At 37.6% G+C, this 23367-nt stretch overlaps 2 protein-coding genes across 3 annotated transcripts; one reads left to right on the top strand and one right to left on the bottom strand.

The window, feature by feature from the left end:
- The first annotated feature begins 10513 nt into the window (after positions 1 to 10513).
- On the top strand, positions 10514 to 11997 carry LOC149402078 (uncharacterized). Of its 2 annotated transcripts, none has more exons than XM_089608828.1 (2): positions 10514 to 10847; positions 11447 to 11997. In XM_089608828.1, the coding sequence occupies exons 1-2, from the start codon at positions 10662 to 10664 to the stop codon at positions 11732 to 11734; spliced, it is 474 nt and encodes a 157-aa protein (XP_089464954.1). In that variant the 5' UTR covers positions 10514 to 10661; the 3' UTR covers positions 11735 to 11997. The 2 variants fall into 2 exon arrangements, with proteins under 2 accessions (XP_089464954.1, XP_089464955.1); XM_089608829.1 differs by having other exon boundaries at positions 10514 to 10823.
- Positions 11998 to 14601: 2604 nt separating this feature from the next.
- IAR1 (ZIP metal ion transporter family) lies at positions 14602 to 23107 on the bottom strand. Its single transcript, XM_089609747.1, has 11 exons — positions 22512 to 23107; positions 21973 to 22056; positions 21827 to 21876; positions 21564 to 21615; positions 17631 to 17753; positions 16701 to 16954; positions 15940 to 16101; positions 15735 to 15842; positions 15137 to 15238; positions 14959 to 15003; positions 14602 to 14884 (listed from the first exon to the last, which is right to left on the bottom strand). The coding sequence occupies exons 1-11, from the start codon at positions 22816 to 22818 to the stop codon at positions 14729 to 14731; spliced, it is 1443 nt and encodes a 480-aa protein (XP_089465873.1). The 5' UTR covers positions 22819 to 23107; the 3' UTR covers positions 14602 to 14728.
- Between the last annotated feature and the right edge of the window lie 260 nt (positions 23108 to 23367).

Consider the following 23367-nt stretch of genomic DNA (forward strand, 5'->3'; position numbering starts at 1 on the left):
GAAGTTGGTCGAAGACCATGTTCGCTAGGGCCTTGGTGAATGGATCTTCCAGAGATCTACTTCACCTCCACGTCTCCGCGTTGCGCGATCTCTCGAATCAAATGGTATTTCCTCTCAATATGTTTAGAGCGCTTATGGCTTCTAGGTTCCTTTGAGTTAGCGACAGCCCCACTATTATCACAATAAAGGGTCATGGGCTCGTCGACGTTTGGAACAACTTCCAAATACTTAAGGAATTTTCTAAGCCATACAGCCTCTTTGGATGCTTCACAAGCAGCCACATATCCTGCTTCCATTGTGGAGTCAGCAATGCAAGATTGCTTAATACTTCTCCACACAACAGCTCCACCATTAAGGATGAACACAGATCCCGAAGTGGATTTCCTGGAATCCTTATCCGCTTGAAAATCGGAGTCGGTATATCCCGTCATAGTCAGGTCAGTACCTGAGTATGTAAGCATCAAGTTTCTAGTTCTTCGAAGATACTTAAGAACATGCTTAACAGCAATCCAGTGCTCGGGTCCAGGGTTTGATTGGAAACGACTAACTACGCTAACGGCGAAACAGATGTTAGGTCTAGTGCAAAGCATGGAATACATGAGGCTTCCTACGGCAGAGGCATAAGGAATTTTCCTCATGTCTTCAATCTCTTGTGCAGTCTTGGGAGACTGGTCCTTAGAGAGCGAAACTCCATGCCTAAAGGGTGTTTGACCCCTCTTGCAGTCTTGCATCGAGAAGCGATCCATCACCTTATCAATATAAGATGCTTGAGAGAGCGACAGGGTCCGGTTTTTCCTATCTCGAAAGATTTGGATTCCCAGAATGTACGCGGCTTCTCCTAGATCCTTCATATCGAATTGCTTTGCTAGCCAGACCTTAACCTCAGATAACTTACCCACGTCATTACCAATGAGTAGTATATCATCGACATATAGTACCAGAAACACAACTTTTCCTTCGTTTATTAACTTGTAAACACAAGGCTCATCTATTGACTGTTCAAAGCCAAAGCTCTTTACAGTTTCATCGAATCTAATATTCCATGACCTAGATGCTTGCTTTAATCCATAAATGGACTTAAGCAACTCACAAACCTTGGTCTCTTGACCTTTATCCACGAAACCGTCTGGTTGAGCCATGTAAATGCGCTCGTCAAGATTGCCATTAAGTAAGGCTGTCTTGACATCCATTTGCCAGATCTCATAGTCGAGAGTTGTAGCTATGGATAGGAGTATGCGGATGGATTTAAGCATCGCGTCTGGCGAGAAGGTTTCTTCATAGTCAATCCCTTCTTGTTGGGTATAACCCTTCGCCACAAGTCGTGCTTTGAACGTCTCGACGTTCCCATCAGGACCCCTTTTCTTCTTGTATATCCACTTACACCCTACGGGTTTAATCCCTTCAGGAAGGTCTACAAGTTTCCAGACTTTGTTGACATACATCGAGTGCATTTCAACTTTCATGGCGTCAAGCCAAAGGTTTGATTCAGAACAAGCCATCGCTTGGCTATAGGAAACAGGGTCATCCATGTCGGAGACGGCTACAAGAGAGTCTCCATAAGACATGTACCTGTCAGGCTTTTGAGTAGCCCTCCCACTACGTCTAAGTACTACTTGACGAGATTCTGATGAGTTAGGTTGTGTTTCAGTTGGGGTAAGAACAGTTCTCACAGATGAGGTAGAAGCTTCCTCACCCAACTTTTCTTCAAGCACAATTTTGCTTCTAGGTTTCGCATCCTTCATAAAGTCCTCCTCAAGGAAACGAGCATTCGTGCTAACGAAAGTCTTATCGTCCTCGGGACTATAGAAAGTAAAACCTTTGGTTTCCTTCGGATATCCTACAAACAGGCACAATTCTGACCTACTAGCCAACTTGCTAGTCTTTTGCCTCAGCACGTGTGCAGGGCAACCCCAAATTCGGATGTGGCCCAAACTTACTTTACGGCCAGTCCATCTTTCATAAGGAGTACCAGGAACCGTTTTAGACGGAACTTGGTTCAGAATATAGGCGGCTGTTTCAAGGGCATATCCCCAAAAGGAAAGCGGGAGTGATGAGTAACTCATCATTGATCTAACCATCTCCATAAGAGTTCGGTTTCTTCTCTCTGACACTCGGTTTTGTTGAGGTGTGCCAGGTGCGGTAAGCTGAGAAGCGATACCTTCTTCTTTAAGAAAGTCATCGAACTCTCCAGACATATACTCACCACCTCGATCAGATCGAAGGGTTTTGATCACTTTGCCAGTTTGCTTTTCCACTAAAGCCCTAAAGACCTTAAATACGTTAAAGGTCTCGGATTTGTGTTTGAGCAAATAGACAAACCCATATCGTGAGTAATCATCAGTGAAGGTAACGAAGTATTCGTATCCTCCACGTGCCTGTTGGCTGAGCGGACCACATACATCAGAATGTATTAGTTCCAGCAACTCAGTGGCTCTTCGACCTTTATCAGAGAAAGGTCGCTTAGTCATTTTTCCTTCTATGCAGGATTCACAAGTCGGTAGTGAACCTATTGCAGAGGCTTGGAGTGGACCATCCCTCACAAGTCTCTTAATCCTTTCTAGACTGATATGACCAAGTCTTAACTGCCATAGATGTGTTGATTTTGTTAGATCGGAGGATTCAGAAAGTTTGATCCTCTTTGGCTCCCTAATTAGATCATTATCTATTTCGGTGTCTAAAAGAGAAGGTTGAGTGGGATAGATGTAGAAAAGAGCATTCTTCATACATGCATCAGTGACAAGAATTATCAGGAAACGAAATACGAATTCCATTCTTAATGAACTTTAAACAATAATCTTGCTCAAGAAGACGAGCAACGGATATTAAGTTCTTCCCAAAGGTAGGAACAAAATAAACATTATTCAAGTTTAAAGTGCGGTCTTCAAAAGACAGCGTCACGGATCCCACAGCCTTCGCGGACACCAGGCTCCCATCACCCCATTTGAAACAGAACTCGCCTTTCTCTAAGCTTTTGGTTTTCTTGAAACCATTTAAGGAACAACAAATATGGTTAGTAGCAGCGGAGTCAAGAATCCACGTTGATACATTATCAGCTACTAAGCATGCTTCGGTAACTAGTACAATACTATGTTCCTTTGCTTTGAGATAGGCAGGACAGTTCTTTTTATCGGCCTTATAAGGTCTCTTCACAGTTCCAGAGGCGGAGGCTTTTTGCTCAGTAGCATGTGCCTCTCCTTGATTCCTCTTTCTCTTATTGAGACCTACAGCAGTGTGAAGCTCCTTCATAAGCTTGGTAACAGTGTACTCTAGCTTGTTTATGGAGTAGTTCATCTTGGCGGTATCAAGAGATGCGGGGAGAGTTTCTAAGATCATATCTATGATATTCTTCCCATCAATCTCAAATCCTAGGATTTCCATTTTATTCAGAAAACTAATGATCAGTATCATGAAGTCTCCAACAGGAGTCCTAGCCTGCATATGACAGTTCATAAACTGTCGGACTGCTTGTAGCCTTGTTTGACGCCTTTGCCCTCCAAACATCTCAAGGAGATTGTAGAGCATGTCAGCGGCAGTCTCGAAGTCATGATGTTGCTCTTTCAGCATATTGTTCATAGATGCCAAGATATAGCACCTCACAATCCCATCGGATCGAAGCCAGGCCGCTAAGGCGTCATTGTCCTCTTGAGTTGAATCATCATTCGTCAGAGGAGGACATGGGGTGGTGAGTACCCATATGTGCTTGTTAACGGTAGGTATTATGTCGAGGTTACGTTTCGAATCTACGTAGTTTTCGTTTTCGAGTTTGATCGAGGAAAGAAAGATAGAGAGATGGTTGAGAGACATATTGCCTATATAAGTTGAAACAAGTTTATGATTAGTCTTTGGTTTAGGATTTAAGTTTTATTAAGACTTTTGTAAAATCCAAAGGTGTTATAAACCAAACGATAATTTACTCCTTCAAGAGAAGGCCACAAAAAATCTCCTTTTATAAGTAAATGACACATCATTAATGCTTAGCCAAGATGTCAATACATCAGCTTTGACTAGCCACCTTGTAAATTGGTTTGATCACTCACATCCTTTCGCAGAGCCTCAAGGGAGGATACTAGGGATTGAGCCTAAGCGTGCAACCAACCACTTAGTCCAAAAGATCAGCTTTGAAAAACAATCCCCCAAGGGGAGGCCTTGCCATCATTGCATCACTCTCGGACGTAGCTCATTGAGCAATGATCGAAGCAATAACACCTTGGAGTACTCACATTTAAGTGAGGGTCGCAAGAGCGGCTCTTAGTCCCACGTTATTGCATCTTTCACTAGTGTTGGGGATCGCGGGTTACAAACAACGAATATAACCCTCCCACTTAGTTTTTGGAGTTGGTTCATCGACTCTTATAAGTTCGGAAACAAATTTCCTAGTTAGAGAGCGACAGAGCGGACAACTAGAAGAGAATCATAGATCGACATGTTCAGAGTAGTATTAGTGCATAAAGGCACAAGGGACATACTCGATCTTTTCCTATTTTCTATTTCGGGAAAGTGCGTGAGGGAAGTGTGAACTTCAACTCACTCGAACACTTGAAAGTTTGAGATTACACATCTTTTTATTTTTCGGCTTGTCTACAAGGAGACCTCCCACTCAAATTTTCAAGAGCATATAGATTTTGAACATATGTCATATAGATATAGTTTTGAAAACATTTTGAAAACTTATTTGATTTGGATGACAAAATATTTTCAAGTTTGAAAGTGAAAACGGTTTTTCAAAATTCAAACTAGTTTTGTAAAAAAAAAAATTTCAATTAAACTTTCAAAAATCAAAACATTTTAATCTTACACATCATGTTTATAATCATATGAAAAACATTTTTGCTCAAGAAAGTTTTCTCATTAGAGTTCTATAACTCATGGTAGTGGGGTTTGAAAATCCGGATTTCTAAAAAACTGGAGTTTCAGACAGCCGCGCACCTCGGAGTAAAATCGCCATATCTGGCGGTTCCGATGTCCTTTTGAGCCGAAACCGGTGGCATTGGACAGAGGACAGACAGAGCTTTAATTTGATTCAAGAATCATTAAATTTCGATTTCTGAGCAGAGAGTTATGCCACTTTTAATGCGGGTCTACTCTAGCTCGAAGAAAAAGAAATAAATTAAAGCTTGGTCCTTTTTAGGTGCGAAAAAGAATCGAGTGTAACGGAACGTTTTAAGATGTTGTTTAAAGCTTTTATTTGTGTTTTATTAGCAGGGTAATAACATAGAATAAAAGAAATAACAACATGCATAAAACGATTCAAGTAAAAATAAGAAACTAGGAAGATATCAAAACTAGTCACAAAATTTTACTCGAAATTTCTCAAACCTTTAAAACACGTTTTTCAATATAAAAAATTAAAAACTTTTAGAACTGATTCTAATGTGTTTTAAAAACATCCCAAACTCATAGAAAATCAACATGCTTTTTAATTTAAAGGCAAGAGCAATAAATTAAAAAAAATCTAAGATTACAATTCTAACTTGTCACAAAATTAGTAAACTTTCGAAAACGATTTTCAAGCTCATAATTTAAAAAACATGTACATGCTAATCTTTGACCATAGCTCTGATACCATTTGTTGGAATCGATCTAGGGTTTAAGAAAATAATTAACGCTTCGGGGAGCGGCGGAATTTTAAAAAATTTCTTTTACAAGTAAAAACAGTTTTTACTAACCTAGACAAAGTGCAAGTACATGTAATTAAAACTAATATGAGCTAAGAAGTTTACTAACCTTTCTTGAAGCTTGAACTTTGAGAAGCTTTTGGAAAGTTTGCAACGCTCGTCTCCCCTCGCAGCACGTCTCTCTTTCTTTCCTCGGCACCTCGAGCAACCACGATAGTTTCTATCACTAAATCACTCGAAATAAAAGGAATCAGTGAGTGGGCACTTTTAAACACTACGACTTAAGAACGAGTCTTGAAGTCGCAGAGCTAAACACTAGGTCGAGTGAGGACCTAGGTGCCAAAACAAGAAAAATCGAAAATAAACTTAGAGAGAGAGAGAAGAGGGGCGGCAACCACAAGTTCTAGAGAGAGAAGCTCTCAATCTCTAACTTATGTGGAATGAATAAAATGAGGGGAATGAGGGTCCTATTTATAGGAGAAGGGTTGGCCTTGGAAAGAAGTAGTTTCCTCTTATTTTCCAAGCCTTTATGAGCAACCCTTTATTTCCCATTCCTATCCAAGTCACACGGCCACATAAGCCTTCATGACACCTTGGATTTGTTTCCTCTTTTATTTTTCTTCTCCCTTGACTTGTCTTGGTCGAAATTCCCATTGCCTTGAATAGGAAATTTGTTTCCTCTTTTTCTTTTGGCAAGTATCTTCATACATTGATGCACAAAAGGAACTCTCTTTCTCTTTGGGTAGTGGGCGCCTATTATGCTTTAGAAAGGCCTTCTAGAAGCTTTTCCATTTGTTCATGACAAAATGAAAAAGGCCCATTAAGAATTTTCAATAAAATTCTTATGAAATGAAATTAATTCACAAGGCCCAATGATCAAGTCATGGCCGAGTGACATTAAGTCATCAAATGAACTTGTCAAAAAATTTATTGACATTCATTTCATCCTTTGTCTCAAAAGACAAAAATACCCTTTTAACTATTTTCGTTCTTGTTTTGACTTAGCTTCCAGTTTAACTATTCCTATCGATGTGATTCGTGACAGTGACCTCATGGACCCAAATGAACAAAGCTTGAACTAAACACTTGGACTCAAAAGTTCACAAACCTTTTCCAAGTTTAGCTTAATGCCAACTGACTCCACTAAAGAGCTGACACTGAAAATCTCTCGGTTCAAATGAATTTATTTTCTACTCAAGAATTCGACCTAATTATGATGAGCGGATCCACTGAATATTATCTATGCTACCCTTCATGAATGTCATCAGCTAGTCGGGATTTACTAAATTACCATTTTACCCTTCTAGCTGTTATTTCCTCAACTCCTTTGTCGCTTGTGAATAAGTTAGAAACAATGTATTGACGAGGAGCTAACAAGTCACATTGTTTCATCCAAAAGAGTCAGGACTCAATTTGGACACTGGCCAGTTCATTTATTCACACTCCAAGGAACAAAGCATGAGGTGACATACATTGCATTTCAGCAATCTTGTACATGAATTCCATATCTATGAGAACTTCACAAAGTTACTCATGACAGACTCACAACTTAGTACTTCACCAATAGGCCTTGTTCGGAATCACATAGTGAGTCCGAACTTTGACTTTCTCAAATGAGAATACTAAGGTGTGAAATGGCATGTCTCATTTCAGGATTAAGGTAAGCATGATGCAATTCATACATAGTGACTTCGAGACATAAGAGGTTAAATGGTTTGTTCTTATATTGTCTCTAGAAGTGCACTGGTCAATTCAGTACCTTCGAAAGATACCTAGAAGAACTATAGAGTCCCCAACTCTCAATGCCTCATAACCAGACATCATAGATTCTTCTAACAATCATACTGAGGTCAATAGTCCTTTGACCCTAAGATTGCGAATATATCGTTTTAAGCAAACTACGAAGAGTTTGTTCATGCAAATCTACATTTGTCTCTTCGTAAGTTGTTAAGTTTGTTTATGGACTAAAAGACTAAGGTTTTATCATAAAGCTTCAGACAAGGAAGATTGAATGAACGTTTCAACTTTTTATTAATGAATGAATAGTTACAAGCAAGAGTCTTCGTAAGACTATATGACATCAAATGTACATAAATAGACACTACTACTCTTCTTGTGGGCACCATTGACAACATTAATTATATATTTGTTATAAATTTTATAAATATTTAAATTAGTTTTGTTTACACAAATATTTAAATTAGTTATAAATTTTAATATTAGGTATAAATATTTAAATTAGTTATAAATATTTATATTAGGTAAAATTATGTAAAAACAATTAGTTAGTTTATGTAAATTAAATGGAATTGTATTTAATTCTTGTTACAAATGATTAATAATGTGAAATTAATTAGTTGATATGGATTATGAATTTTAATAATCGAACCACTGAGGTTGGATTTATTGTTAGTTTTAGGATGTTTCTATGCAGGTTTTAAAGTTAAAGGCTTGATGCCGGGTTTTTAAATTTATAGGGGAGGTTCTGTCGAAATTTCGGTAGGATCGTAAAATTATAAAATAAAATCCGAAAACTACTAAATTTTGAAATCTTCAATCTATAGGTAAAATGAGTTATCCAAATAGGAATTGGATAATCGAGGACCAACGTTTAAGCGTTGAGTTTGCGGCTGGCATGACAGAGTTCATGACAATGGCCCGACAACACGTAAACATCGAAGGACGAGTTAAGTGTCAATGTAAGAGGTGTAACAACGTATTGATGCAAAAAATTCCTGATATAGAGAATCATCTCTTTATCAGAGGATTTAAGAGGAATTACAGAGGAGGAAGAAGATGACGTAATGCAGTATCAGACGGATTACAGAGGAGGAGGTGGGATGTTTGATGCTGTACAGAAGGTATTAGCGACGACTTTGTCGTCGCTAATTCACGCGGGAAATTTTCCCGCGCTAATTAGCGACGAAAAAGTCGTCGCTAATTACCTGTTTCAAAATGAAAAAAAAACTTCTCGTCACGACATTTAGAGACGACATTATCGTCGCTAATATCGTCGGTAAATATTTAGCGACGAATAAATCGTCGCTAAATATATTTAGGCACGGACATTTAGCGACGATAATAATCGTCGCTAAATACATTTAGCGACGATTCTCGGGTTATTACCGACGACAAAAATCGTCGGTAATTGTTGTAATTGTTGTAGTGGAAAACTCAACCTCTAATTGTAACAGCCAACATTATTATATAATGTTGTAAATATTCAAATCAATGACTTGCTCTTACCCATTAAACGTAATGTTAGTCATTTCCTAGCGTTAGGTTGGGTATTGTCATCATCGTCGGATCACTTCTCAAGGAGTTTAAGACACATACCTCTCGAGGTCGATTTCACCAATCTCTTGTAAGAGGTTTAGTGAAATGATCTGCTATGTTATAGCTTGAACGCGCATATATGAGTGAAATAATCTATTCTTTGATCAATTACATCACATAGTCATGTCTCATTATACACTTCACTGTATGCTCTCATTAAAGTGGATTGAGTATCACAATGTAGTGACACAACAGATATACTGTCTTTAGCCAATGGAACTTCTAGAAGAAGATTCCTCAACCACTCAGCCTTTTGACCTGCGGAAGCTAGAGCAACGAACTCTGATTCCATGGTCGAATGAGTGATACACATTTGTTTCTTGGATTTCCAAGAAATTGCACCTCGAGCAAGTGTAAACACCTATCCTGTCGTAGATTTGTTTAAGAGAGGGAGAAAGATAGGTTCGAAAACCAAGTGATGAATTCTAAAAAACCAGCATGGTTTTTATAGGAATTCGTACTTGTTCGCGAATGGTAACGATGAACAGTCGTACCTGTTCGTTTGAACGGCAATAGTAGCCGCAAATGACACGATCGTTGGCCAAACGACCGTTCGTTTCCAAACGACGCAACTATTTGTTCAAACGGATACTAAAAAATAACCAGCATACCAGAGCACGCGACCGTTGGTAAGGCAACCGCCACGGCGTGAATCGCCGCAAGATAACACGTGGATCGCGCCATTTCGCTGGACTCGCCACGAGCCTAAGTGACGTTGTACCTAAGTGCCTAAGTGCTCCACGAATGCCTCTACGCCTGTATCCGACGGCGACGCCAACATCGCGTTCGCGCTTGCTCGCGCAAATAGCGCGCGGAAGAGTGACGAGTGACACTCTCTAGGTTCCATAACATTTGTTAATAGTTATTAAATATAACATATATATGAAGCTGTATATATTTACTGTTTGTTCCATGTAATACTCTTTCTCATTTACACATTCTCTCTCATTCACGACACATTATTTTTATTTTTTAGTGAACAATCAAATGAAAGACCACATTTTTTAAATACTCAATTATTTTACAAAGTTTTTTTCCAACATTATAGAGGTCACGTATATGCATGCATTCTCTTTTAAAAAAAACATATATGTATGCTTTATTCACCTTTTTCTATGTATCAAAATCAGACGCAAAGCCAAAGCCACAGGCCAAGGGTATTTCTCACTCTCACTCTCTCTCTCTCTCTCATATGTTTCCAATTTCTGCAAAAACCGAGAAAGGGAAAGCAGAAGAAAAGTGGCAGATTGTATTATTTTTTAACCCCTGAACTTAGTCGCTGTTTTCTAAAGCAAATGAGAGAGAGAGAGAGAGAGAGAGAGAGAGAGAGAGAGAGAGAGAGTTGGCATGGCATAGACAGGGACCCAATAGAAAGAGAAACAAAAATGAAATACAACTAGGAAATCCCAAAAAGCTACCATATATTTATATATAAAATTAAAAAACAAAATAAAAGGAAAAGGAAAAGAACAAAAAAAGAGGTGTGTGTGGGAATCTTTCGGCTCTTTTTCTTTCATCTCTTACGTCGACATGGTATATAATATTATAAATATGATGTTGGTGAGAATGAAATGGGAATGGGCTAGTTTGTTTTTATTGAGCTTTATCTTCTTTTCTGTATCCCTTTTTTGGCCCTAGGAAAACGGTAAAGAATGCAAAGTAGAGTAGTCCATTAAGCAAAAGACGAAAAGAAGAAGAAGAAGAAGTAGAATGGAAAATCAAGAAGAAGAAGAAGAAGAAGAAGAAGAAGAAGAAGAAGAAGAAGAGCATAACGAAATGGACTTCGAAATATGGCCAGTTCAACATCCCATGGAACCCCCAGACGAAGACAGACCTGTCAAGTGTCCAATGCCTGAGTCCTCCGTCATTAATGTAAGCAAATTTTATCATAATAATGTAAGCAATCTTTCTTTTCTTCTTCTTCTTCTAAATATCCAGCTTTAACATATGGCATCTGCAAAAAAGTACAATTTGTTATGTACTCACTCACTTCTGTATTCATGTTCTACATATTCTTTCGCTGGCGTGACATTTTCATTGAAATTGTTCGTCACTATATTATCATAAAAGCACCTATATAACTAACGATATATATATATATATATATATATATATATATATATATATATATCTTTAACATCGATTATTATCTTATCTTTTTATAATGAAGCATAATCGTGGTGAATTTAATTTTTTTCTAATTTCTTTATTTTATAAAATGTGGTTCCCAACAAAATCTAATATTTTGATATTTTAGATTATCAATGTATTAAAAAATGATCAATTCAGTATAACGTACTTTTTATTTCGATTTTAATATCAAATTTGATATTAAACTTTTAAAAACGAAATCGCATTGTGCATTCTATATCAATGCATTGTGTATTTTTAATGGGTGTATATAAAATTCTATATTTCACACAATTTAAGTACTAAATTAAAAACGGTGTGTAAGAAGAAAAAACAAAAAAGTACTGAGAAATGGAGTTTTGTAGGACGAAGGAAAGAGAGAGAAGAAACAATTGGGAGAGAGCTTGAGGAAGAGAGCAGAAGAGAAGTCATCAGAGGGAAAAAGCAAGCAATCTGAAGAGGAGATTAATAATAATAACTCCTCTTCGGTTCGGGCGGTTCGAAAAAGACACCACACTCTCACCGGAAGCGACGACCACGTCATCATTCCTTCTTTCTCGACACTGCACCAACACCCTCTTCCAAGTTCAACCACCGCCCAGAATCTCACCATTTTCCAAATGCTTCAACAAGTTGATCATAAACTTGAGTGATTAATTAAGGGACATTCTTGATTTTTGAACGTATTTCTGATCACCTTGGCTTGAGATCTCGGAGGCCTGAGCTACATTCTAGGGCTAGGACTTGAGTAAAAAAAAAAAAAAAGCTACATCCTAGGATTTGAAGTTATCCTAGATGTTTTTTTTTTTCCTTTTATTTTCGTTGTGTAACTTTTTAGCTCCGGGTTTTCCTTAACAATATTTTGTGTAATGTGTATCAAAATGCAATGCCTTGTTTCTCATACAACTTTTTAGGAAGCTAATAATTAAATAAAATGATGACATAACTTATTTTGATTAGAGAGATACTAAAAGAAACACAAAAATGAGACAGAAGATCTGGGTTCACTTTTTAGCTGTTTGTATTTCAGCCTTGTACTACTTTCTGGAGTTGTCCTCCTATCATACCGAACTTATAGAATTAGAGGTGACTAAATTTATAACCAACAATAGATATAATATTGCTATTAGCTCTTATTTTTATATGTGGAAATTCGGATGAATTCAAATTTAATAAGTTAGGTTTTATAGACCTTGAGAGATAGTTAGTCCAATAGCCCAATAGTCTTGCTTATTTTAAAAAAATTGCCCAAATTTCATTTTTTTTTTTTAATAGTCAGCGTTAATACAAAATTACAAATCCTAAAATATCCATCCTTATATACTTGAAAGAATATCTCACCTATCAACATTCAAATTATTTACCATAACCTAACAAACTGCTCCGACAACACCGAGGTTACAATTGACAGGACCTTCCAACGCCGAAAAACTTCTGATCGCACACATATCTTCTCCCACCTTCCAACGCGCCTCTATTCCGTGATTTCTTTTCAATTTTTAGATTTTAAAGGTTTTTTTTTTTTACCAAAATCAGCGATTATTCTTATTTGCATAATATAATTGATAAAATTCGTTTGCATATTTTTTACCCATCAACGAAATGTTCTTCCTAGGATTTTTGTTATAAAACTATGAATTTTTTTTTTAGTTTTTTAAGTTAAATAATTTACCAAAACAGTAAATTCAATTTAACGTTCGTATTTTTGCTGTTTGGAATCAGTGATGGTGATATTTACATAGTTTAATTGATAAAGTTCATGTGCAAGCTCATTATATAATCATTTTAAATTGTTATGCGAATGATTTTTTTTTTATGATTCTCGTAGTTAACTGTGAAATTATTTTTTTGTCTCAGTTAATTAATTTACTAGAAAAGTAAATTCAATTTATCGTTCGTATTTTTGCTGTTCGGAATTGGCGGAGGCTGTTTGGAATCGGTGATGGTGAAGACTCTTGCCGGTAGTAAACTTTATAAATTAAATTAACTTTGTAGTAAATTAAATTAATTGGAAGAGAAATTAAATTAACTAAATATTGAATCAAATTAACTTCTCAGTAAATTAAATTAATTGGAAGAGTAAATCAAATTAACTCTTCTCCACATGGGTATAATTATACCTGCAAAAATATGTAGGCTATTTACCTAATAAAATGAAACTTAGGTTAGATTTTTTAAATGAAGCAGATGATTGGGTAGTTACATCAAATTCCTCCTTATTTTATGTGGTATAATTTATTTTGTTTAATAATTAATTCTCTTATTTTCACTAATGATCAAATAATTAATGGTTAAATCCATTTTATTAGCTTTTGACCATAGCATACGATAAGTAACTTTGGGCACCTTTGACCACAAACTTGGTCGTATATGTCAATATAATTGTTTCATATACATATACAGTCATCTTTCATATTTCTATGAAAACTCAAGTTTTATCATATACCCAACCTTTAATAAATTTAAAGTGAATAGTCGCGAGATTTTATTAACAAAACCAAAAATATATTAATAATTGTAAATATTCATTAATAATTTTAAATAACCATCAGATTCCAAGAGCATAAATAGAATGTCAAAAACGTCCGAACAATGTTACATCACCATAATGATTATTTACTTAACATATACAAAAGGATGCTATTTAGTAAATCTCTAAATTTTGGTGGTTTAGTTACTTAATTAATTGTTTTTTAAATTCATATTTTCTAATGTTTCCCCCATGAATTTGAGACTCATCTCAATTCCACTTTTCAAGTACGCTCCGATGCTTGATCAACTTTAATATCAACGTACATGAAGACTTCAATCACGCAAACACAAAACTCAATCTCACAAATACTTAGACTTCTGGAATAGTGTTTGTAGAATTACACCGCTCTTATCATAACAAATAGTTTCTCAGTCCACCAATTGTGTAAGTCTAGCAACCCTAAATATTTGATAAAGCGTCAAAAACTGCTAAGGGGGGAGCACTCGGCTTTTATAGCAGTCATATAAGTCTAGAACTCAAACTAGAGTTTCCATACCCATAAACGCGTGAAGATCAACAAGGAAAGTCTTCAACGATAAGTTCTGGCAAAACATAAAACTTGCCAGAATTACAGTCTGCGCACAAAAGAGAAAGATGTCTCCACAAATCCCGAAGCATGTTGTCCGATATCTTTCCTTAACAACTTGCAGTAAAAAATAAGCCAATACATGACGTAACAACATGGAGAAAATCGAATTTGTACATGTGGTAATATATTAAACTTCTCTATAAAAAAACACAACGAGCTTCTCTTCTCCACACAAACTCCATGGAACTCTTCTCATCACAAAGGTTAAGCTTAAAGAAGTATTTTTGTATCTTTGAAGGTTAATTCTTAATAACCAACGGCGGGTTGAAAAAAAATTCAAAACATGAAAATTGCCTAAACCAATAAGAGATATTTGATCGTCTCGCACCATTTTTTTTTTTTTTTAAAAAAATAGGTTTAGTTTTTCGACTTTTAAGACGGTACATACAGAACAAATATAAAAGGGATCACACCGTTTAGAAATTCAATCATCTCAAAGTTATTAATCAGAATGTGTGAACTCTTTCTATAGACCAATTACTGTAGGGAATGAAGAAATGGAAAGCAAGGCAAAGATTGATCCATTCATTCTACAAGGGAAATACATAGAGCAACGGCCATGCCAAGCGTCAATGAGGTCAATTGTGCCGCTGCACTTTTTAATGTCGTTTTTCCGCTGCTATTCATCTCTGCAAGCACACCCGCCACAGCAATGTAAATGAACCCGCCCGCTGTGAATCCCTGCACATAATACGTTTAAATCCAAGTTTAAGAAAAAAAAAAAAAAAAAAACTTTTGAAAGGAAGGCATTTTACCTCGATCAAAGAGGACTGTCCCGGGTCTTGTCCCCAGAGAAGAGCCTGAATCGACACAAGCAAAGTATGGTTACTAAAATCAACTGATTTTTTTGTTTTTTTTTTCCTTCTCATTTTTCTTTTTAAAGGGAAAATGAAACTCCTTTCTCTGGAGGTTGAGGAAATAGCAGTAAAATACCAGAGCGGTTCCAAAGAGTGCAACTAGAGCCGAAAGGAAGTTGAAGAATAGCGCTTCTGAGACGCTAAATCCTGACCTGACTAGAATACCAAAGTCCCCAACCTGCACGCTCGTCGCGTAAAATGTTTTGTTCCACATCATTTATAATGTTTTCTTTTTAAAATAAATAAAACAAAAATTAGCCAAATAAGCCACCGAAAGTTTAAGAATTACTAGATAGTCAATCTTTTGTAAATTTTTTGTAAATAACCACCTCAACTTATTTACAGGACTCAAAAAGACAAAATACCCAAAAACATTCCCATCTATTTTTAGTTTTTTTGTCTTTTTGAGTGCCGTAAATAAGTTAAGGTGGCTATTTACAGATAATTAACAAAAGGTTGGTTATTATACAAAACGCTTCAAGTCAAAGACCCTAAATAAAATCTTTACCAAACAAGGTCTAGCCATTGGAAATATCAAGTTTAGTTCCACGGCATTTGAGAATGCTTTCGTTAGAGAAATTAAAAATAAAAGCTTCACCAAACAAACTAAATCTTTACTCCACCCATGGTAATTCTCAAGCATTGACGGTCTTAAAAATGAGAGAGTAGCGAACCTCTTGAGGAAGCTCATGAGCGAGCAAAAAGAGAGTTCTAGACCATCCTCCAACAGTGCCATATAGAAGGAAAGCGCTTCCTAAAGCCATGCCATCAGTAAAATTGTGCTGCACCAATAACAGAAGCATTAATCAATTCGAAGAAAGATTTTTCTTTATTCTATTTCGTTAGTGCGTAATTCCTACAAAAAAAACAACCACGTACAACTCCATCAGAGAAGAGATTGAGGTAAGCGAAAACGAGACTTGATGATGGTGGTGGTTTAGCTTGTTCTTCTTTTGTAGCTTTGCCTTCTGCAGAGGAGGATTTTTTACTAGGACCTGAATCTTGTTTATCATTTTCTTCTCCATTGCTGACCGTGCGTCTCTACATCACAGAAAAACAGCCTCGTCATGTCACACAAAAGTTAGAAAAGAAATGCACAAATTATTACCCTGTCTTGGATTAATGACTTTTTAGCTCAACTAGTCCATGAACTAATATTCTGAGTGTGATTTTGATATTCGAACCGTGTTTGTAGCTGATGCAACTTTAGAATGAAACTTATTGCCTAACAAACTTGAAACATATTTTTCATCTTACATACTTGTTAATTTTATTAAAGATAGAAAAAAAAAATTATAATCTAGCTCCAATCACACTATAAAAGTTATTACATATTTAGCTTCTAGAGCAAAGTTTTAATTTTATGATATCTGTTAAAATTACAAAGTTGCATAAAATTGTGAATATTTATGAAGTTGTTTAGGTGCTGGTTTTCATAACAATATTAACGTATAATATTGTTATGAAAAGGATTCAAATGCTAAGGGATCAGTAATTTGAGGAATATTATTTTTTCTTATTACATTAATTTATGCACTCAGACAATATTTCAAGGACTATTTGCGGTAAAAAGCCTAGGCTAATTCTTGATGCAAAAGAAAATTGATTCATAACCGATTTAATTGTAATATACATCTTACTTTTCGAATCTGAGATCCGTTTTTGGAACCTTCCTTCTGCAAGTCACTCAGTGCTTCATCTAGCGATTCTCCAACCAATGCTCGTTCATCTTCTGCTTTAGGAGATTTTGGCTGCTTCTCGTCACGAGAGTCGTTATCGTCTTTCAGTTTATTATGGCGGTGGTGATGATGGTGACCATGATTATGTGACCCTCCAGAGTTATCTTCAACATACCTCACTGCCTTCTCGACTAGAAGAAAAATTACGATTCCAGCTGGAACAACCAATTTGAATAATAACAATATTAGTACTCTGATAAAAACGACATTATCTGACTAGAATAATACACAATTTCAGCAAACAATTGACAAATAAAAATTAGTGAATCAAACAAATAAAGAGATGGCAATATAAGTACAGCAGTTTAAGCAAACAATATACACAAAATAGACTGGCCGTTATTGAGAAAGTACCCGTTTTTTTCTCTTTTAATGCACGTAGCATTCTGGTTCCACAACTAATTTTGTTACATGAATTATTTAAGTTGTAAAATATGCTCTAAATTTTCTCAGGTGATATACTTTATCAAATACTTCAATATTATTTTTTTTATCAAAGATAAAACGATTAAAAATCAATAGTTTGCAGATTATTTTGCTCAAAAATTAGTTTAAGTTTCAAAATGCCATGCGCATAATAGTTCGGATACTATGTTCATAACGAGTAAATGAGCATCTCCAAAGAATGGTCTCGTGAGACTTTCATCCAGAATGGCATAAAATTATAATTAGATGAAAAAGCATATTTTACAGAAATAAAATATTTAAATTTTCTGTATGAAACATTAGCTATTAAAGAATTCAGGGACATAGGCTTATAGTGGCTTTGCCTAACTCTACAATCTTTTCAAACAAATTTTATCTTAATACGTGCACATATGCAATACTGACCCAGCACAGAGAGTCCTACAGAAAGATCTGCCAACGAATGTGCGTGAGAATGGGAGTTTCCATGGCTATGATCACCATGGTTATGATTATTGTCTTCATGATGATTATGCGAGTGTTCACCTCCTGAAAATAAAAAACATACATAAATTCATCAACATCATAGAAATTAATTCGGGCAGTATGTGAGATGAAACTGTTCAAAAGAATATCCACACTGAATATGTCTGCACAATGATCTAGCTAAGAGAACAACTATCTGGATTGAGGCCTCGAAATCAAAACTCTCAAAATTAAAGATGTTTCTTTTGAACGAATCAGAACTCCGGCGGGCACGGAAATTGCTCAGTTTCAGGACGCCCCAACTCGTTTCCCAGATGATCCTCCTCAGTCAGTGACTTCACACAATCAGCCTTTCATCATCTTTGGCTCTCTCGAAGCGGGGGAGATAAGTAAAAAAAAAGTTTAAAGGTTCGGCAAAGGGAATCCGAAACTCGGATTTCCAAATGTCTTTCGGAAAATCTAAGGAGGTAGAGCACACAGGGGGTAATCGATGATGATTCTAGAATGGAATATTACGGGGTCGGGGAGGGGAATGAAAGTGTTGGTTACAATGTAGATACGGACATTGTCGTTCTTCCGAAGGTGAGGTGATCTAAAGTGGATAGAAAATCTGTGGGAAGCCTTTGGAGATCGAGGTTCAAAGAGTGGGTTTATATCCCAACAATCGGATGAGCCAGGGGTATGATGAAGATGTGGGACTCGAGATGGGTCAATGTCCTAAGGAAATTAGTTGGAGTATTTTCCATTTCCATTGATATCAAGAGTGGAAAGCCTTCATGGTGGTTCTCGGGCGTTACAGGCCTTGCCGACTCAGAGAGTGGGGTGACTTTCGGACGAGTTAGTCGGACTTGGAAAAATATGCGTTCTAATTGGTGCTCAGGCAGTGATTTCAACCGTCGCCCGTTTGCCTTCGAGCGGACCTCGCCCGTCCGGGCTAGAAAGTTGATGAGATTATTTAACGAAGTCAAGGGGCTTTCGTGAATGACAGAAAAAATACAGATTTGATTCTCATAGCCAACAAAGTAGTGGAGGAGTATAGACGAGCCCAAAAAAAAAAAAAGCAGTTCGAAAGTTGGACTTTTGAGAAGGCGCGTGACAAGGTCAATTGGGATTATCGTTGATTTCGTCTTGGAGGAATAATGTTTTGACCTTATTAGAGGCTGCCTCTCTTCGGTTTCTTTCTCTGTTTTGGTAAACGGCAAGCCTCAAGATCGTTTTGGCGGCTCGAGGGGTATCAACCAAGGCGACCCCTTATCCCCATTTTTTATTTTTTCTCATCGGGGATGCCCTCTCACGGCGGATAGAAAGAGGTGTGGGATAGGGATCAGTTCTTCCCGCTCACCATCAGATATTCCACACTCAAGATCTCCCATCTCCAATTTACCGAGGATACACTTGTCCTCGGCTAGGCAGACAAGGGTAGCTGGGACCTAGGATCATATGATTTTGATTCTGCCGCAATTTTAAGGTTTCGACAACGGACATTCTCATGCGAGCGTCTGTGGAATGTTCGGTACAGATCGCTGTTGTGGCATCTTGGAATCCGTTAAGCTTGTGGTGACGACCATCGAGTTTGGTTTCGTGGTGATGATGAGTTCTTTGTTAAATATATCTCAGTCGACGTCGCCTTGTCAGCCTTCTTGCCTACTGTCCCTTTTGTCGAGGTTGTGTACAAATCACTAGCGCGCCAAACAAAGTTCAGATCTTCGCATGGTTGAGAGGTAGCACCGCTGATCAAGTTCAGAAGAACAACGTGATGATGCCACACATCTGTTCATTATACGATAGGGAAAGGGAAGGTATCGATCGCCTCTTCCTTCATTACAGCCCTGAGGGAGTTTGTAGTGTACAGTTATCGATACCCTTAGATGGCCATCCCTCCAAGCTGTTTTCCATTGTGCAAAAGAGTGGAAAAAATATTTTTTTTTTTAATAGAAACGGTAAATTTTATTAATAACTGAAAGAACTCCGAAACAAGGGAGAGCAGTACAGAAAAGAGCAAAGCTCAGACAGGCCTAAAACAACACCCCCCGAAACTACCGAGCCAAAAAAACATCAAACCAAAGCGGAAACCCAATCCCTAGACAAAATAGAAAAAGGGAAATCATTAAAATCTTTACAGTTAACATGTAACCAGAGAGCAATACAGTGATTAATGCTTTCCATCACCGCCCCGAAGTTCCAATCCTCGTCCTCGAAAATGATCTTGTTTCTTTTGCCCCAAATACACCAAACAGCGGCCAATCTAGCTATCTTGAAAGCAACCGTCCATTTAGGATTCCTGTTGTACTCAGCTGGCGACGAAAATAACTCGGCCACAGAATTAGGCCGATGGTTGTCGAGCGAGAAATTCTTAAAGATCCAGTCCCAGACGAGGGACGAACAGGGACACTCCAAGAAGAGATGCTGGATATCTTCCGCTGCGCTTCTACAAAAGGGACAGCAACTAGGAAGAAGGGTCCATTGGGGATTACTCCTTTGGATGAGATCTGACGTGTTTACCTTGAGAACACGAATCTCCACCCAAAGAATTTAACCTTTTTAGGAACTTTCGCCTTTCAAATTTCGTCGACCATGGCCACTGCTGGAGAGGGAGAGACGGAAGCCAGATCTGAATACATAGACTTTGAAGAGAAGGAGCCAGTATCATCGAGCCATTTTCTTCGGTCTTCGAAACCAATCCATAGGGAGATCGGATCCAAGAGATGACTTAGCTCCGCATTTTCAATCGCTTCTCTATCCGAAAGATTCCGAGAAAAATTAAAATCCCAATCAACTTTTCCAGAGAACTCGTCAGAAAAGATGGCGAACCGATTTACTTTGGCCGATTTAAGCAGGCAAAGACGGGCAAGCCCAGGAAACCTTTCTAAGAAGTTACCGCCTTCTACCCATTCATCTTCCCAGAATCTAACCACTGAACCATCTTGCACTTTCCAGCCACATCTCGAGAAGAACTTTTCTTGAACCGAGCAGACCGACCGCCAAGGACTTTTGAAAGTCCTGCAACTAGCATCCCCCGCGTCCCACCCGTTCGTGTTAACCCCATAAACTGCTTTAATAACTTTGTGCCAAAGCGCCTCTTTCTCCAACGGGAAACGCCAAAGCCATTTGGCCAAAAGAGAGGTGTTTTCTGTTTCTCCAACGTGACGGAGCTACAACAGCGTGGGAACGGTTGTTTGTGAGGCTTAAGACTGATAACGCAAGTCTACTTCGGAGAATTTGTTTCAGGCACACAGCGCCAAGGGTGAGTCAGAAACGGATTGAATCGGCGAAAATTGAAGTTCTAGTGGGCTTGTGGATTATATGGGGAAAATATTATTGTTCGAAGACAAAGATTGGACAGAAGATCATTAGTGAAACCACCAATCAGAGTGTAGCTTTGTGGGTAACTTCATCTTGTAATGATTTGAAAAGTTATTGGTTCTTGGATTTATCTCGGGATTGGACCACCGCCCTCTAGAGATGTGATCAATGTAATTTCTGTTTTGTACGGTTTCATTTCCTAAGATTTCGGGTTGGAGTGTTGGTTTATGTGGTCTGGTTCTTGCAATACATCCGGTTCCATCCTTGGTGTAATTATCCTATTGCTTTGGCAAGGTTTTATTTATACAATATGCAGTTTCTGTTTTTCTAATACATACATATCAAAATTAAGTAACCAATCAGCCAGGGAAGAACAGAATCCCGAACCCCATAAATAAATGAAAAACCTGATCGCTCAACTAACTCAGACAAGCATCTACGCTTACACATTAACATACTATTTGTAGGGATAGCTTCAAGCTCAAGTATTGTGATAATCAAACAATTCTATGGTGTCACATTAAAAAAAAAAAAAAAAAAAAAAAAAAACAAAAGTTGTGGTAAGATTACCAAAAGCATGTGGTAGCTGATGAAGAAACGCATCCCCTAGCATCGCTCCTGCCTGAAATACCGATCCAGTCATTCATCGGACACCATGAATTCCTTGTGTAAATTAAGCCTGGCAAAGATTTGAAATTTGCATTCTAGAGTCTAGAACAAAAGCATTGGGCATAGAGCAAGCTATACAACCACTGCCCCGGTGTAATAAAATAATAAACCAAATAACGTAACTAAATTGACAATAGAAGTATACAGGGGTTTTAGACTCTGACCCCGAATAAAGCCAGAGAATCGACTACAACTTTTGACGGTTTTCCATGCACTGCAATGTAATGAGAATTTGAGTTTCCGATATTTAACGTAGAGATAGCAGAAGCAACACTTAAGTGATGGTCAAGCGTGGAAGAATATCCCTCACCAAATATTACTGGCAAGATAATCAGGCAGATAAGAGAAGCCATGCTAACCAAAAACGAGCATCCCAGTGCGTGAACCCAAAGACCTATCAAAACAAATTAACCAGGATTTTTCGACTGAAATCGTAATATATAAATAAAGGAACAGAACTTCACAGGCATTTATACGCAGAAGAAAAAATTGAGACAAGAGTCCAGAAAGCATATCTACAGCTTTCTTCAGCAACTATGGCTTTAAGGGTAGCTATAAAATCCGAGGGGAAAAATGAGAATTATTGTGTTTCACTTTTGTTATTTCGATAGTATACAAGAAAAAAAAATTATTGGAAAATAAAAATCCTAGCGAATTTGCTCATGTGGATTTTCCATCACTTCCCAAGACAGTAGAGAATTTGATTCTCCCTTGCAATTTCCATTGTAAATTAATGAGTTGCAAACATAGCAACTCTCGAAGTCTCCTAGTTTCGAAGCATGATAGACTATTCATCTACACTATTCATTCTAACCCCAAACAACAAAGGAAGGCGCGAGAGGGAATTACCAAGACCCGAGAGTTGCAAAAGCCCAAAGGGTTCGTTTTTATGGTCGTCGTGGTCGTGGAAGCCGAATCCGTACAGCTTCATGTCTTCTTCCTCAGCCAGCTCCTCCGGGAGCTTCGACTCCACTGCCGAGCTCTCCTCGCTGCTGTGATGGTGATGGTGATCGTGATGTCCATGGCTACACTTGTGGGACCCACTACCAGCCGCGGAGGCGAAAACCCCAGTAGGAACAGAGCTCAGATCCAACAACACCCCAAAACCCAGGAACAGAATGACCCAAGTCGCGACATTTCTCTTAGAGAACGCCATTTTCGAGGACCGGAGGGAAAGTAAAGAAAATGATTTTAACGGCGTTTGCAAGTGCCCTCGATGGTGATGACACAAACGATGACGAGGAAGAGAATTATTATTCCCACTATGATCCCGAATGTAACTATATCCATATTTATTTTTTTTCCCTTGTTTTTCTTTGCAATTTAGACTAATTTTTCAGGTTTTTTTTTTTTTTAATATATATTTAGGTTGTCTCGAAGGGAAGGAAGTGCCTGCTGCTTTTATTTTTCACTCGAAGTTCAGTTGCTACTCGATCACAACACACTGTGATAAGATTGTGTGCTTACAAACATATAAAAAAAATAAAAATAAAAAATCTAGTTCAATTCATGTAAAATTAATTACACGGAAGTCCCTCAACTCCCGCACAAGTCACCGCTTGTCCCACGAATAAAAATATTTGTCAACCGTTTCTCTTGAACTCTTATGTTATTTCGAATATGGTCCTTCCGTCTAAAAGTTAGAATTTTTAGCACTTTTTTGCACGTGACGCTCTGTCTGAGAATAATTACATAAACAATAATT

Source organism: Urtica dioica, chromosome 3 (genome assembly GCF_054948205.1).
Source record: "Urtica dioica subsp. dioica isolate 48M chromosome 3, U.dioica_male_clone48M_v1_H2, whole genome shotgun sequence".
In the NCBI taxonomy this organism is placed as follows: Eukaryota; Viridiplantae; Streptophyta; class Magnoliopsida; order Rosales; family Urticaceae; genus Urtica; species Urtica dioica.

Bases quoted from the DNA above. Each gene is read 5' to 3' on its own strand.
- IAR1 (XM_089609747.1), bottom strand. From the start codon at position 22,818: ATGGCGTTCTCTAAGAGAAATGTCGCGACTTGGGTCATTCTGTTCCTG. The intron at 15,004-15,136 runs GTATTTTACTGC...GTGTCGATTCAG, and splicing joins CACTCTTTGGAACCGCTCTG to GCTCTTCTCTGGGGACAAGA. The intron at 14,885-14,958 runs GTAAAATGCCTT...TATTATGTGCAG, and splicing joins GACAGTCCTCTTTGATCGAG to GGATTCACAGCGGGCGGGTT.
- LOC149402078 (XM_089608828.1), top strand. From the start codon at position 10,662: ATGGAAAATCAAGAAGAAGAAGAAGAAGAAGAAGAAGAAGAAGAAGAA. The intron at 10,848-11,446 runs GTAAGCAATCTT...GGAGTTTTGTAG, and splicing joins GCAAATTTTATCATAATAAT to GACGAAGGAAAGAGAGAGAA.